The sequence below is a fragment of the Pituophis catenifer genome, unplaced genomic scaffold (genome assembly GCF_029215685.1).
Source record: "Pituophis catenifer annectens isolate HBS135680 unplaced genomic scaffold, rPitCat1.0.hap2 SCAF_2, whole genome shotgun sequence".
Lineage (NCBI taxonomy): Eukaryota > Metazoa > Chordata > Lepidosauria > Squamata > Colubridae > Pituophis > Pituophis catenifer.
In genome coordinates, this window is record NW_027256882.1 from 196,672,550 (window position 1) to 196,688,141 (window position 15,592).

The window sequence follows — 15,592 nt, forward strand, 5'->3', positions numbered from 1 at the left end:
ATATGAAATAGTCCCCTCCGATATATGAAAGGAGGCAGTGCATATATTGATAATGACCATTAATTTCAAGTGGGATATGCAAATTGCAGGAGTAAGTTTATGCTTATAAGTCCCCTGCTCTCAATAGTCAATGCTCCACTGAATTATGTAGTAGTATTCTTTGATATAAGCAGAGTACAGTGGGGCAAAAATCTGCTCTTTGCTCAGAGTTCTTTTTTAAAAGTGAAATTCTTTAAAAAACTAGATTCATAAGTGATCTCAGTAGATTAATCAGGTAATGCAGATCTATTCTCTTTTAATGCTCCTTGCATACCCATTCTTCTTGTTGATTCACTTTTGTTTTTATCTGCTCCTTTGCTGTGTGTAATGATTTAGTAGCAAAGGTACTGCCTTTATTAGTTACCTTGCAGCAGTCCCAGGATATAAAATGTAAAGCTAATAAGTGAAACAAATGAAAAGAAGGTCCAACATGCTGTTCGAGATACAAGGATGAGTCCTAGCTCCAAGGAACTAGAAGAAGGACATTGTGCAAAAGCATTGTTCATTTTTGCCTGAGTCTCATTTCTCACTTGTGGGCTTTGGTCTTTTTCAGATCCGCTGGCTCCCTCCCTCAGAGGCTACTTCTCAGGGCTGGAAGTCCCGTCAGTTCTGCTGAATCCTGTGTGAGTAGAGCACAAGTACCACTCGCCAGAGGTTCTAGCTGATCACCAGGGGGAGTGCAAGGGCTGTGGCTTCTGTTTTTTGTGGTGTGTGTAGGATGAATGTCTGAACTTGTGATTACTCTCACCCTTGCAGCTGGTCCCTTTCCCCTATCTCCATATATCTTCTCTCTGAAAAATCACCCTTTGACAAGGAAGGAGAACTCTCTTATGCAATTTGGAGGGGACGGATTTGTTGTCCTATGGCATAATTTTATTATTAGTAATAATAATAATATTAATATTATTAATATTCTGGAAGCTCAAATCGGCATACACCAGAGTCTTCCTAATTGTTAATTAAAAGAAACTGCCGGAACAGAGTGATGCTTGAAAATCATGATGTTCAAGTGGGAACTGGACTATGCATCTCTTCAAGTCCAAGACCAACACCTTAACCATCGACTTAAAATGAATTGGCTGAAATTAGAAGTTGTAACACCTTCAAAATGACATACCTAAGAAAAAGCATGTCTTGTACATTTTTTTCTCATGGTAAAAAAAAATGGGGGAACAGGGCAAAACCTTATTTTAAACATGATGTTATTAATCAGTTAAAAATGGATGTAGGAACGAGCCGAGCTTGCTGACAGTAATAAAAAAATAAATTATAAAATTATGAATTAAAGGCCCTAATCATGTAGGCTAATGGGTATTTTTGGAATGTTAAGGCCATTGCAGTGAATTAAATCTGATGATGTTCCTCAGATACCACAACAAAAGTCAAAATATAGTGCTTTCTATAGTTGCCTACCTTGCCTGCGATAGGAGCTTTCCAAGCAAGGTCTTTTGTAAAGATTGCATTCCAACATGAGGACCTCAAGATATTTTCATATCTCCAGTGATTAGTTATCCCTCATTCTTTTAGGGATGTAAATAATCTTTTCCCTGTATGAGACCCCTGTAATACGTGGGGTAATGGGTTGGGCAGAAAGGAGTCCTATTTTGCCTGGGTTCAGGACAGATAGAGAGTGGTCTTCAGATTATCTGAAATAGTTATAGCATTTAAGACTTATATACCACTTCACAGTGCTTTGCAGCCCTCTCTAAACAGTTTAGAGTCAGCATATTGCCCCCAACAATCTGGACCTCGTTTTACCGACCTCGGAAGGATGAAAGGTTGAGTCAACCTTGACTCAGTGAGAATCAAACTGCTGGCAGTTGGCAGAATTAGCCTGCAAAATTGCATTCTAACCACTGCGCCACCATGGGCTCTTACTTGAATGACAGAATAGACAAGATATATATATTTACTTTCTGACTTTTGCAGCTTTTTGTTTCTGAAACAAAGAGGATTAATTCACCAGTTATCTTTCTCTATTTTTAAATTATTTTTAGCCAAATAAAACAAATCTGTTTTTTAAAACAACAATAACAAAAAATAAAACTTCACTGACTGCACTTCAGGGTTGGAAAGCTGTAAATCAAGAGTACATGCTTACAGGACTATTGAAGGACAGAGGCTATTGGGTGAAAAAAAAAGAAGAAAATGCAAGCTGAATTTAGTTCTGTAAATAAAATGGGACAACTTAAGAATGCAAAGCAGTATGGCTGCCCCAATGGGCAGAAAAGAGGAGGAAATTTTTCTCCTTAGGATCTGCTGGTCTAAATCAGGCAGTGGCCGAAACTCAAAGACCCCCCTTTTTGGAGTTCTATTTTTCAGACCTCCTACAGGTAGATTTTTCTTTCTGCATACTATATCTCCTTCCCACCCCTGAAACTTTGTGGATTGGGGAACTTATGCATATTCTCACTTCAGCCCTGGGAGCTGAAACTATTAGGCTTTATTATCTCATGGGGTAGCTCATGAGATAATGAAGCACTCCAAAATGAATCTGTTGCTTTTCTTGCATCTTTTGATGGCAGAAGACATGTGTGACAGAATACAAGCTGTTGTTCAGGAAAAGGTAGAGATGTGCATGATGTCAGATACATAGTTGTGACAGTTGCAGAGAATGGTTTTGGAGTTGAAAGAGGGAGGTGCCAGCATGCTCAGAGGAACACATCAGATTTACAGGATCGGCAAAATAATTAGGTTAAAAGAAAAACCCTAATGAGCAAAACAGCTCTTAGCAGCAGTAAAATAGAACTAAACATGAGCAGTAGGATAAGATGCTGACTGCCTGCAGGAAAAACAAAATGGCTGGGTGTGAGAATGTAATGCAGTGTACAATATTCTGAAGAGTCTTGGCAGCTTGGTGGAACTTTAAAAGAAGAAAAGCGTTTTGATGGGGATCACATACTGTGCTGTCAAAATATGGTTTCTTGATTGTGGCGTAGTGTGTTATATAAATCTAGGTAGTGCTGTTTATGACTTAATATACATTTAAACCCTAATTGTGGCTTACCGAGCCATGATTTAGCATGACATATCAACCCAGTCTTTGTTGCAAATCCCCCTTAGGCAGTAATACTCATTTTTCCCTCACATAACACTTTCAGATTCTATGGGACAATCTCAAAACCACAACACCAGAGTATTTCTGATGCAGCTAGCTTCTGTTTAGTCACATCAAAAAACTGGTCAGGCAAACTTCAACAATGATAATGGCTCAATAGAGCCAACCAGGAAAAATACAGTAGTAAAATGCTAAAAAGAATTTGCTGATGCTGATGCAAAAGTGGGCTATCTTTTCCTATTCCATTTAAAAATGTGGCTGGTTTTGGATTATGTGACAAAGAAACTGTTGGCTGGTGATCTGGGAGTTGAAGGCCAATATACCTGAAGGTCATCTAGTTGCAAATGGTTTTGAAGAAGCTCTGTGATGCTCAGTGGCAGTCTGTTGAACACCATAGAGTTCAGGTGAGTTCTCTTCATGCTGTGCTTATGAAAACCCAGCAGGAGACCAGTCTTTGCTGGAAATTCACTACTCAACCTTTTAGTTTGCCAAGGCTTTTTTTTTTTTAATCATGTCTGAAATTGTTAAGCACCTCAGAACAAGTTGATCTTCACATCTAAATTTTAATCATGGTTAATCCAATATTGTATTACATTTGGGAGAAGAGATGCTGTTCACCTTCATTTTAAATCCAGCAATTTCTATTCCAAAGTGAGTTTTGAAGTTGCTAAACTTCGTAAGAAAGTAAGTCAAAATGAGTACATAAAGGATTGTTAAAGAAGGTAGCTTTCTAATTCCAGTAACCTTTTCTCCTTCCACCAAATCTATCCAGCTTACTCTTGTCACATTTGAAAATCACATCACAGCTTCATTAGACAGCATATAATGATTTGCATTGGCATTCTCTTTGCAAACTCAGTGTATTTTTCCTAATATAGCAACTTTCTTTTCCCAAGCCTAAATAATTTAATCATCAGTGACTAAATGAGAATTGGCCGATGTTTTTAAGCACAGATAAAATGCGCGCAGCAGTAAGTTATTTTCGTACTAGCATATTTGTGTATGAGAGGCAGAGATGTAAAAATAAGATTGGAGGACTCGCAGATTTTTCTTTCCAAAACATTATGCAAACATAACCATATTTGGGAACAATTCTCTTAAGTTATTGCAACAGCAAAAACACAGAACATTTGTATGTAAAGTTCATCTTCCATAACGCATATGAATCTTGAGGCATCAAAAAAGGAATCAGGCTCTATCTTTAAACATCAAGACCATAAAATGGTTATTTTGTACACTAAAAGTACACCTGTTGGCAAAGCAGCCTACCAATGGAAAATGACTACATATCGGCTACTTCGGGCCGATATTTTGCAACGGCCTGTTCCTCTTTGGGATGATGAACCAATACTTCAAGTTCATCATTCTTGCTGTCTTAGATCATTTTGAGGAAGAGATCCTTGGACTCCACACATCCAACTTTTGCCAATAGGAAAGCTGCCTTTTACTGATTTCAGTATCTATCTTTGAGCAAGCAATTATTCCTTATCCTAGCCTGTATCTCTACGCTGGTTGTGCGGATAACATTTACTTTTTTGATCCTATTCCATAGTTGGACAAAAGGATGGGTAACATACATTGTTGACTAATCATTATAAAATCAAGCTAAATGTCAGCATTTCCACTGATTTTTAACAGGATTAGTTTTCATTTTGCAAATAGATACCATGTAATTATAATTAATTGCTTAGTAGATTCTCCAAATTGTTTCAATCACTAAAAATCACATCATCCATAAACAGGAACCAATTTCTTTAGATAAATTAACTCACATTTTTGTGGTTCAGTGTGACATTTTACAAGTTATCATTTCCTAGTCTTGAAGAGGATAGATATACCAATTCCTCAAGATCTTTCTCTATTGCTCTAATAGCCAAATAAAATGGCCTATCTCCCATGGGTAGAAAAGGCTTTGTAGTTCAAATGTTGGGAAACAACAGGATTATAGTCTTTGTGTCTTTGGAAGAGCAGTTAAGACACTACTTGTCCACAGAGCCTTCAGAGATTAAAGGTGGAGTGTAAAACTGCAGTTTTCTTGGCAAGTTTTTCAGAAGCGATTTGCCCTTGTCCATTTCCTAGGACTGAGAGAGAGGAACTGGTCCAATTGGCTTTCTGCCTAAGGCACTGGAACTCAGGTCTCCTCGTTTCTAGCCTGATGTCTTAACCACTACAGTGAATTGGCTTTATTATGTATTGATAACACTGAAATAAAATATATAGTCAGGAAAAGAAATCTAAAAACAGTACTTCTGCACATTAGATAAGAACATGAACTCAATATAGAGTTTGCTGAAAAACCTCTATTCTAGCTATTTGTAGTATTTGTACCATAATTGTGTATTGTACTTCAGTTGGCTGCAGATTAATAAATAACATTATGTGAAGAGTTCACTGTGCCTTGGGCATATAGATCAGGCTACTTCTATCTTTATCTATTATCCAAACCCTGTATGTTGGCAGGGAAAATTGTTTTCACGATCCTGTGTAAAAGTTACAATGTTCGGGCTCCTTCCTAAACTGAAGCATATTTGACTTTTAAGAGATTGTGTAAGACAGAGATCTTTTTTGAGTGGCCTGAGGCAATTTGTTCGCAATTGGTCTCCATTTTTAGGAATAAGATTGGCAGGTAATCAAGAGAAATGTGTAGCATATATTAATTAGTGATACTTATAAATTCGGCCTATAATAAATAGAGTTTCTGATGACACATTTATCTCTGCCTTAGGTATCAGGTGTGTGATGGCGGCTACACTCTGTCTTGTGGGTATTAATGCATTCTTCCAAAATCGCTACTGATGTCTTACCTTCATCTTCCAAATTGCAGTGTGGTCGGTAAGTCAACATCTATTGCAATTATAAAAATACACTTTATCTTGAATGAATCAAAAATCTTTTCATATCTCTTCAATGTTGGAAACAGGCTTCTACACTAATACAGTATGTAGCTCAGTGGTGGGTTGCTACTGATTTGCCCCGGATCGGATGAACCGGTGGCGACAGCGGGAGGCTCTGCCCAGCTGCTTGGACGTCTCTGCATATGAGCAAACCGGTAGCGGCCGAAATTGAAACCCACTACTGATGTAGCTTTAGATCTTTGTTTCATAAATAGGTGGACAGGTATTTTTTTACTCAATTGTTTATTTAGGTTCTCTATCTAGTTTTAGGGCTTGTATGAACAGCAGATTGTGTTTTAGATGATATTTATGCAGAAATATTGAAAATTCAAAAGGGTTCACAAACTTTCAAGCACTACTGTATTCCATCAGCCATAGTAAGGGTCAATAAGGTTATTATTATTATTATTTTGCTATTGTGCTTACACATTAAAGCGGTACACATTATAGTCCTAGACCAGTGATGGCTAACCTTTTTGCCATCGTGTGCCAGGAGAGGGGGGGCGGGGAGGGTCGTGCGCGCACGTGCCCACGCGCATGTGTGCGCAACCCCCTCCCCCTCCCCCCCACTCCTGGCACATGATGGCCTGGTAGGCCCGTTTTTCTTTCTTACCTGGTTCCAAATCCTCTCTGTGTATCTGGGAACGGCGAAAACAGCCTTTCCCACTCCCTTGGAGGCCCTACGGAGGCTGAAAAAGCCCATTTCTCAACTCCCGGTGGGACAGGAAGTGACATTTTTTGCTGTCCCCAGCCTCCAGAACCTCTCTAGGAGTCTCTAGGAGCCTCTCTAGGAGTCTCTGGAGGCTGGGGACAGGAAAAAACGTCACTTCCTGTCCCACCGGGAGTGTGGAAATGGGCCCTTTGAGCCTCCATAGGGCCTCCAAGGAAGTGGGAAAGGCTGTTTTCGCCGTTCCCAGATACACAGAGAGGATCTGGAGCCAGGTAAGAAAAAAAAACGGGCCTTCCCCACCCCCGCCCCCAGGCCCTCCAGAGGCAGGAAACAGCCTGTTTCCCTACTTCTGGTGGGCCCAGAAGGCCCGAAAATCAGCTGGCCGGCGCACACATGCGCCCCAGAGCTGAGCTGGCATGCCCACTAATATGGCTCTGCGTGCCACCTGTGGCACGTGTGCCATAGGTTCGCCATCACAGTCCTAAGACTGTGGCTTAATTTACTGCATTTTCATGGTAAGTACTCCAGCAGTTTAACATGGAAGTATAAACCACCTGCTTACCTCCATTCAATATCCAGTTCTTTAGTATTAGCCTTCGCTATCTCTTCCCATTTTGGCATCCACTATATTCTAATTGTCATTCTCTGAATTTCCCTTTAACAATGCCCTCCAGGTTTGGGAAGACTGTTCTCGGCTTTCTGGCCATTTGGGAGCTTTGATTGTGTTGTTGTTTCCTCATAAGCATGTCTTTTCTTTTTTACAGGCTTAAAAAAAAAAAACCTCACACAAGCGTGGATTCCTTCAAGACTTTGCCACAGCCTCTATCACACATCTTCTTAAAAATAAAATAGAAAGTATTGAATAATAATGGTAATGATAAAAATGCCAAATCCAGTCTAAACATCTGGTTGACTATGTGATGAACCATAATAATAATAATAATATGTTCCTCTTCTACATTGTATAAAAGTTTAAATTCTATAAGCATGAATGAATTTGTTTGAAAAAAATATTTTCAAGCAGAGCAGCAAAGAGAATAACTATTTTTTATACCAAGCATTTTAAGTAAGAGGACTGTACCTTGGGTGGAAGAACTGATTACTGTATATGTTTGATTTTTAAATATGTATAATCTCTTTTCCTACCCTTTTAAGATGCATGTTCAAGGCATGTTTTTAAATCTGGTTCAGATTTTTTAAAAAGTGTATTGTTTGAAATGCACAGACATTTTGGTTATCAAGTTTTGGAGCCTGAGATGGTGTGTTTTAAATATATGAAGTGTATTCCTGTAATAGTTATTTTCATGTTTCGCCTAATTGTGCCAAATTATTGAGCAAGACAATCAGCAATATAATAGCTTTTTCATGATTGTAACAGTTGATGTGCTGTACATTAGCGGTGCCTGATCGCTAGTTCCTGCTGTATTTTTTTCCCTCTATATTTGGATACGCAATTGTGTGGGAAGAAGTAGTACACTGTAGAAAGTAGAAAGGCAATTTCTATTATGAATGAAAATGTGCAGTCATAATTATGAACATTTCTGCAACTGTATCTATCATAGTATACTTCTCTTCAGACAAATATATCTCATGCAATTGTGTGTATTATTTGGAAAAGGAAAAAGAAAAAAAAACCCTGGTATTTATGAGAACCCATCCTGGATGACCAAGCTGCCCAGGAAGTTATGTACTCTAAATCAAGTTTGTAGCATCTACTTTTATAACAACTTATACACTGTGTGTGTATGTGTGTGTATCTTTGGAAGGTAGTTTAGTTTTGTGATTTTGTTCCAGATATAAAGCGAACTGGTTCTGGTCATTTATTGTTAATCATATTTTTGGGGAAGGTAAGGGGTGACTGGACCATGGATCAGAAAACTGAACTTCAATTGTTGATCCCAGCACCTCATGCCTATGAAAAACGCCAAAGGTTTTTGCTGAATCCGATTCTAATGAAATGGCCAACCTTGGGATATTTGGCTTGCCAGCTATTCTTGATTTTTCCTAGGTAATCTCAGTAGCAGGCGTATGTAGTCAGCCCCAAATCTATGCACTGATGCCAGATGGTGGTTTTTGAGGTGGCAGCAGTAGCAGCCCCATGTAAAGGATTGCTCTCATGGCCAGAATTCCCTGCTGGGGAGAAATCTTCAGGTGCCCACTTTTAAATAGCTATTCAACTTCACCTACTGTATGTCTGTGCTCTTGGGGGGAAAAGAGGACAATAGATAAAGCTGCCTTTCTAGGAACAGAGCAATACTGGGAATGGTTTCAGGCACAGCGTGCCAAGGAAAAGCTACTTCAAACTTTCCACTTTCTTGAAGAGGTTTATCTTTAGGAGCCAGATAACAGCTGCAGCCTGTAGCCATATGACATTACCCAGTCTAGGTGGACTTTAGTGCTACAATGGGACTCTGGAAAAATCGTGTTTTAATTTTTATTTTTTTGAAAAAAAGAGTTGTTTTCTTCTATTGAAGAGAACTTTCCCACAGATCAGCTTTAGCTCAGGTGTGACTCACAAATTCACCTGTAGCCAAAGGGTGCACCTCTTAGAAGCTAATGACCTGAATTACTGAATTTTTAAAAAACTGCTTCCTGTTTCCACTTTACATGAATAAGTGGTCTTTTGAATTGATTAGGGCTTGCTTCTGAGTGCACAAGATTGCACCTGCTGTTCTTTGGACAGCTAGGAATGCAACTACCTAGGGCAGAAGAGTTCTTAGATCAATCATTCGCATAAAATTATTCTTCCCCCTATTGCTGAAGACTGCCAATGCCAGAAATCCCTAACTGTTCTCCTTCCAGCTGCTAGCCCAGAGATTTTACAATAGTGACAAGTCTGACTTTGCTGGCCTGCTTAGTAGGGAAGCCAATAGGGTTAGTAGGATCAAATTTTCATGAAGCAGCTTCTCTGCCAGGATTATTATCAATCACCTATCCTGAAATAAGATACATTATTTTGTAAGAAATATAAAATATGTCAAAATATAAAAGGCTTTAAGAATGCATACTTGCAAGAGGGTTGCTTGGCTTGTTCTCTGGATGTGATGCAGCTGCTACTCCTGAGAGTTGTACTCTGAACACATCAGAAGAAACCCAAGTTGGAACTGAAAAATACCCATTACTAAACAAACAATATGGATAAATTGAACAAATTTAAAATGTAACTGTAGGTGGTTAAACAACCATAAAAAGATTTGTGCTGGATTGTTTCACAAAACACTTGACTTTTCTCTACGGCCTTTTACGGGCAGTGACTGAATTATACAATGCTTCCAATTTGTCTATGATTTTTTTTAAAGGAAAAAAGTTGTTAAAAGATACTTTTCTATTATAATTTTCTAAAAATAAAAGCAATGAATAAAATAAAAATATGGTCTATGCTAGCATGTCTGTTTATTTACTTGTATCCATTTGAGGAAATCAGAATCTCTGACAATCAGTGATAATACTTAATTTTAATACCTTACTCCCAAACTCAGTTTTCATTTATACTTCCCTCGTCAATAGTTAATTGGAAAAACCTGAACACGTTTCAATAGTAGCTACAAGTCAGTGTTGGCACAGGTACCTCCTAAAGGTTACCCCAGATTCTGAGACTCATGACAGGTATAGTCTCCACAAATCACACAACTCACCCTCTCAGAACTTGTCCTTAACCTTCTCCTCCCAAATCCTGCAACTTACTCCTACAGAATAAAATCATAGAAAATAAGAAAACCATCAGAAAAAAAAGGAAAAAAACCCATCGTCTCTGTTAGGAGATTGAGAGAAGTTCAAATAGGAGAGGCTAAGAAAAACCACTCCAAAATCCCATCTTCAATTTTAAAAGGACTTCTTCCTTATAGCACCCTCCCAATGCTAAATACCCCATCCTATTGACCATGGCAAAAAACTGGGTAGAAGCCTTGCCCCAAATCAACTCGAGAGGATTTGAAGAAGCTTCTTGAATGAGAAGCGAAACATTTTTAAGGAAAAACAAAGTCCAGTTGCCTTTTGAAAAAGCACCTTTGGGACAACCATGACTTGAATGGCTGAGAATCTTCATAGACATACAATTTGAGAGAATCTACTATATTAGTTCCCAAGCTAGACACTTGTAATGAGTCACTGATCTTCTGCACTCAACAAGTTAAAAGCACAAGCTTATGCAGATGTTATATAAAATGTTAAATGCAGCATGGGCATGCATATGCACTGAAGAAGATCAATAATACAAGAATAATTGTTTTACAACTGATAACAAATGAGAATGACTACATATGGTATCCTTCATAATGTGAAATCATTACAGACACATTCTTAGAAAGAACACATCGTAGCTTTGATACTAAACTGAGCTAGAACCTATTCTTCCAATTGACTGGTCCTACATTTATTATGGAAGAGGGAAGAGATAAGGAGGCATGGCATGGATCCTCAAAACCTGCCTTTCAAGACAAGGACTGTATTATCAATTAATCACTACCAGATACAGAAATGAAATTCCATGCTTAAGGATGCTACAGGAAAGAGAAAAAGGGCACCTACAGATGAAAAAACATCTGAATGTACACAAGTAGCTCTCAACTCACCACCTTTTGTTTAATGACTGTTCAAAGTTACAGTGGCACTAAAAAGAGATTTGACGGTTTTTCACACTTAGGACCTTTGCAGGATCCCCATGGTTTACATGATCAAAATTTGGGTGATTGGCAACTGGCTCATATTTATGACAGTTGCAGTGTTCAGGGATCATGTGATCACTTTCCCAACCTTCTGACAAGTGACGTCAACAGGGAAGCCAGATTCATTTAACTACTATGTTACTAACTTAACATCTGCCATGATTCACTTAACAACTGTGGCAAGAAAGATCGTAACATGGGGCAAAACCACTTGAATAACTGTGTGGCTTAGCAAAAGAAATTTTGGGCTCAGTTGTGATTATAAGACGAGGGCTACTTGTACATGTATTGTATATCAGTAAGCATAAATATAATGGATTCATCCTGAGTTCCTATTCAAATCTCCATGCAGATTATTTGCTTCTTTCTTGTATGCAAATAGTTGTGTAACATTTGTGGGTTAGTTTATAAGGCCCACAGACCATTTTCAGTTCAGTACAATTTATAGAAGTTTGGCCAGGTGAAGAAACTGAGGTCCAGTTGCTGGAAAAACTCTTTCTTTTATATATGTCCCCCATATTTCAAGCAAAGTGACTGAAGTATTGTAGAAATAATTAACAACAGGACTTTCCAATATCTGAATTCTAAAACCAAGATTTAATCATCTTCTACCTGACACTGTAATAGAAAAAGATATTAAGTTCCTGATGGTGAACATTTATTTTAACCAAGCCAAGCATATGCCTCTGCTGGTCTCTGAGCAGTAGGATAGTAAAAGATTCATGCCAACACATTTGCAACTACCTGACACCGAGTCTCAAGATGGAAACAACAATGTTACCACTATGACTTTGTGATTATTGCTATTTTCAAATCTTTTTCCATCATCAGTCCTGAAAGCCTGGCATTCTCTCGTGTCCTCTCACCATGTTCTTTGTGCTAAAGAAAGTGACAGGAAGAGCCAAATGGGCATTGTTTACACATTTTCTCCAAATTCACTTGCTTTTCTCTATTCTCTAGAAGCTTGGAAGGACTATGATGAATATATCAAATGCATTACAAACAGCTTTATACCAGTGCTCTCTAGCAAACATACAAAATCTTGCTACAGTAGTTCTTCCTTTACATGACTTACTTCATAAAATTATAATTATTAGCAGAAGAAATTAAATTACTAATTTGCTCAGCAACAGCTAACAGATCTGTATTTTTACCACCAAATTAATCCAATTAAAAAATTACGCTCTCTTTTTATGAAGCCAAGCTTTTTTCAGTAAGGCTATCTATGCTCAAGCCGCATTCTTCCAGTTTCCTTGCTCAGTTTAATCTTTAAAGCCAAAAGAAAATTCATACTTAAATTTCCTCTCCATATTTAATAAGATTCGCTTACTGCCTGATTAATAACATCATTATCAATTACTAAAACTATTTCTACCGTAGCCATTTTTTTTTTATCTTTCACTTCTCTAGAACAAGGTATAAACACACAATTTGTTCATATTAAATCAATTACCCATATTAAATGAATTATACATTCCAATAATTGGGAAGAAACATGTTCTTACCTTCACTTCCCCCAACTCATGCTCTTTTTTTCTCTTTCATCACAGCCAGCAGTCATATAATGAAAGGTCACTCTATCACTACATATGAAGAAGCAGGCTTGTCTCAATTTTTTTTTAATTCTAAAGTAACTCACAAACAATACAAATACACTTGTGTGCAAAAGTTAGGCACCCTTGGTCAAATTGTACACTTCAATAAATCCTTAAGCAAACAGAAAATGGCAAAATTTCTACATGATACAAAACTACACACAACAGTGTTCTACAAATTTCAATGCATACTTTACAATTTACGTGCAGTTATTTACAGATTCAAGATAAGATACACAGGGGCAGAGGTTTGGATACGCTTTCAGGCAGTACTTTGTAATACCTCCTTTGGCAGACATTTTCTGTAGCCAGCTGAGTTATTCTAGCTTTGCTTCTGGAATTTATTCTCACTCTTCATTAATAGAACTCTTCCAACTCAGAAACATTCTGAGACTTCTTGGCCTGCATTGTACTTTGGGATCTCCCCACCGATTTTCAATAACAACTAGGAACTGGGAAGACCATTGCAAATCCTATGTTTTCTTGTAACAGTTTCATGATTTATTTGGAGGTATATTTTAGCTCAAGAATTCCTGACATAAATGGAATGTTAACACAATTTAGAAGATGTTGCTTGGGCACCGTGATGTAACTGGTACCTGCAGAAACAACCAACTGAAATAGTCTTGAAAATTTGAATGGAAACTTCAGGATAATACAAGAAATCTCACTTTGTAGAAAAAAATGAGTATAAAAAAAGAGTTTACATTTCTAAATAAAGGCTTCATCTTAAACTATTACCTAAAATAATATCTGTCTACATGGAGTGTCACTTTTTAGCTGCTATTTAGTCAAAAAAGCATGGAAAACATGTAAAAAAATCTTCAACTTTTTTGAATGATTTTATTATAAACATGTTTTCTTGGCAACAAAAATATCAAATTTATCTAGGTTAGCCCATCTGAATAAAATTCCCATAGAATGCCAAAAAATTCTTCAAAGAAATTTCAACTGATGAACATGAACCTCAGCATTACATGCTAAATATATTTCACCCCCAATATCAGAAGTCTACTGATAATGTATGGCTCTGATCCAAGTTTATATTAACCAGTAAAGTAAATGTTATGATGAATAGTTTATTGTTGATCCCAAAAGTTGTTACTTTTCATCCGCTACAGAAATGGAAGAGGAAAGAACCACATCAGATATACAAAGGACATCTGTGTCCTAAGCATCCACATGAACATAACAGTTCAGTTCAGGAGACCAATTTATTTGCCAGGAACTACATCGGAATAATCCTTCAATACACCAGCTAAATGATCATTGTGAGTTTTGAACCTCCGTTTCTTCTGAGATGCTGGCTTCTTCCTCTTCTGGATAGGAACCTAAAAGAAGAAATATAGTCACATTCATGAGAGCCCTGTTTCCCGAAGGATTTTCACAGGTAAGGATCCCATAATACAGCCTTCTCAATTGTAGTCCCCCACCTGTGGAATATCTTGCTCCCCACTATTCCTATGATGAGCTGCCACAGAGAGGGGAAAACTGGCTCACGGAAAGAGTGCTGGAAAGGAATCTTTAGTTTGGAGTCTGCCTCTCTGGACTCTTTCAATTATGATTAATAGAGTGTTATTGTTTTTTGTTAATTTTGTTCAAACCAAATCACAATTTGATTATGGCCAGCTGCCAGCAAGAAAAAATAAACACACTCTAAATTTCAAAATGCATCATCTGTTGCATTCTTTAAGTTAGATAATGAAACTGATATATTGTAAATGATTTGAAAATTCCCACTGGTTAATAGAAAGGCTGCATAATAATCATCTGACCTTCAGGAGAGATTAAATTTTGTCCCAAAGCCAAATAAAGTCTAAATGCAAAAGCATGTGTAATCATTTACACAATCTTTCTCCTGTTGCTTTTTAAAAATTTTGGTTCCTGCTGTCACAGCTGCTCTACTTGGGAGTAGACAGCATAGAAATATCAGAAATAAACAATGAAACCTATTTGAGCCTTTAGAGAATTGTACATAACCCCCTTTTAAATAAGTAGAACATAAACTATATAGGTAAACCATCCAATAATACACAGGTGTTTGATCCAGAAATAATTGGAAATTACCCAACATCAGTTTTTGAAGCAGTGTGGCAAAATGTTTTGGCTATTACTCATGAGGGCATGAGTTTTAAAAAAAATGCTCCGGAGAGGTCCTGAGCAATCCCACCCCATCCCAAGACTGAAATTTTTCATTAGGGGATTAAGGGACAAAATGATTATCTTAAATTAGAAAGTTTAAGACATCTACTTTGTTTCTGTCCAATCCCCAAAAGATTTTGATATAGAAATGAAGTAAGCAAATAAGTAAACAAGTATATGTGTCTTTCAGAATTGCAATGCTTTTGTTAAACAAATCCATTTCTACACAAAGCTACATACACTAACCTCCCATTGAGGCTCAGCTTTCTAAGGTGCACGCAAGCCCTACAGTTGTAAGAACCGAAATGTTTAAACTAAGAGCACACATCAGAGTTACAGATTCTTGCAAAAAAATGATTGGTAGTACTGAGCAAAGGCACAAAAACAGAGGAAGAGTGAACCGCATTCCCCTGACCATTCTTTCTAGTTCATAATTTACAACTCTTGTATTGCCAAACACTCACCTCACTTTCTAAGTATCAGAGTCTCTATTTCTTTTTTTCAAAAGGGAAAAGCCAATTCTTTGTCTT

At 37.6% G+C, this 15,592-nt stretch overlaps 2 protein-coding genes across 3 annotated transcripts in view; one reads left to right on the top strand and one right to left on the bottom strand.

Annotated features, from left to right (window-relative positions):
- The window catches only part of RBPMS (RNA binding protein, mRNA processing factor), a 117,070-nt gene extending 107,064 nt beyond the window's left edge, over positions 1-10,006 (top strand). Inside the window, exons 6-8 of one of the 2 annotated variants that reach the window (XR_011599919.1) lie at positions 593-662; positions 5,823-5,929; positions 7,426-10,006. Coding sequence is in view for 1 of the 2 variants with exons in the window: in XM_070935404.1 (XP_070791505.1) it covers positions 593-655 (63 nt within the window). In the remaining variant the exon portion in view is untranslated. Of the gene's footprint in view, positions 1-592; positions 663-5,822; positions 5,930-7,425 lie in introns of those variants that run through there. The other variant, XM_070935404.1, reaches the window with a different exon arrangement.
- Positions 10,007-12,928: 2,922 nt separating this feature from the next.
- Positions 12,929-15,592, bottom strand: part of GTF2E2 (general transcription factor IIE subunit 2) — a 35,207-nt gene continuing 32,543 nt past the window's right edge. Inside the window, exon 8 of the mRNA XM_070935407.1 lies at positions 12,929-14,251. Within this exon, the coding sequence (XP_070791508.1) occupies positions 14,135-14,251 (117 nt within the window). The 3' untranslated portion in view covers positions 12,929-14,134. The remainder of the gene's footprint in view (positions 14,252-15,592) is intronic.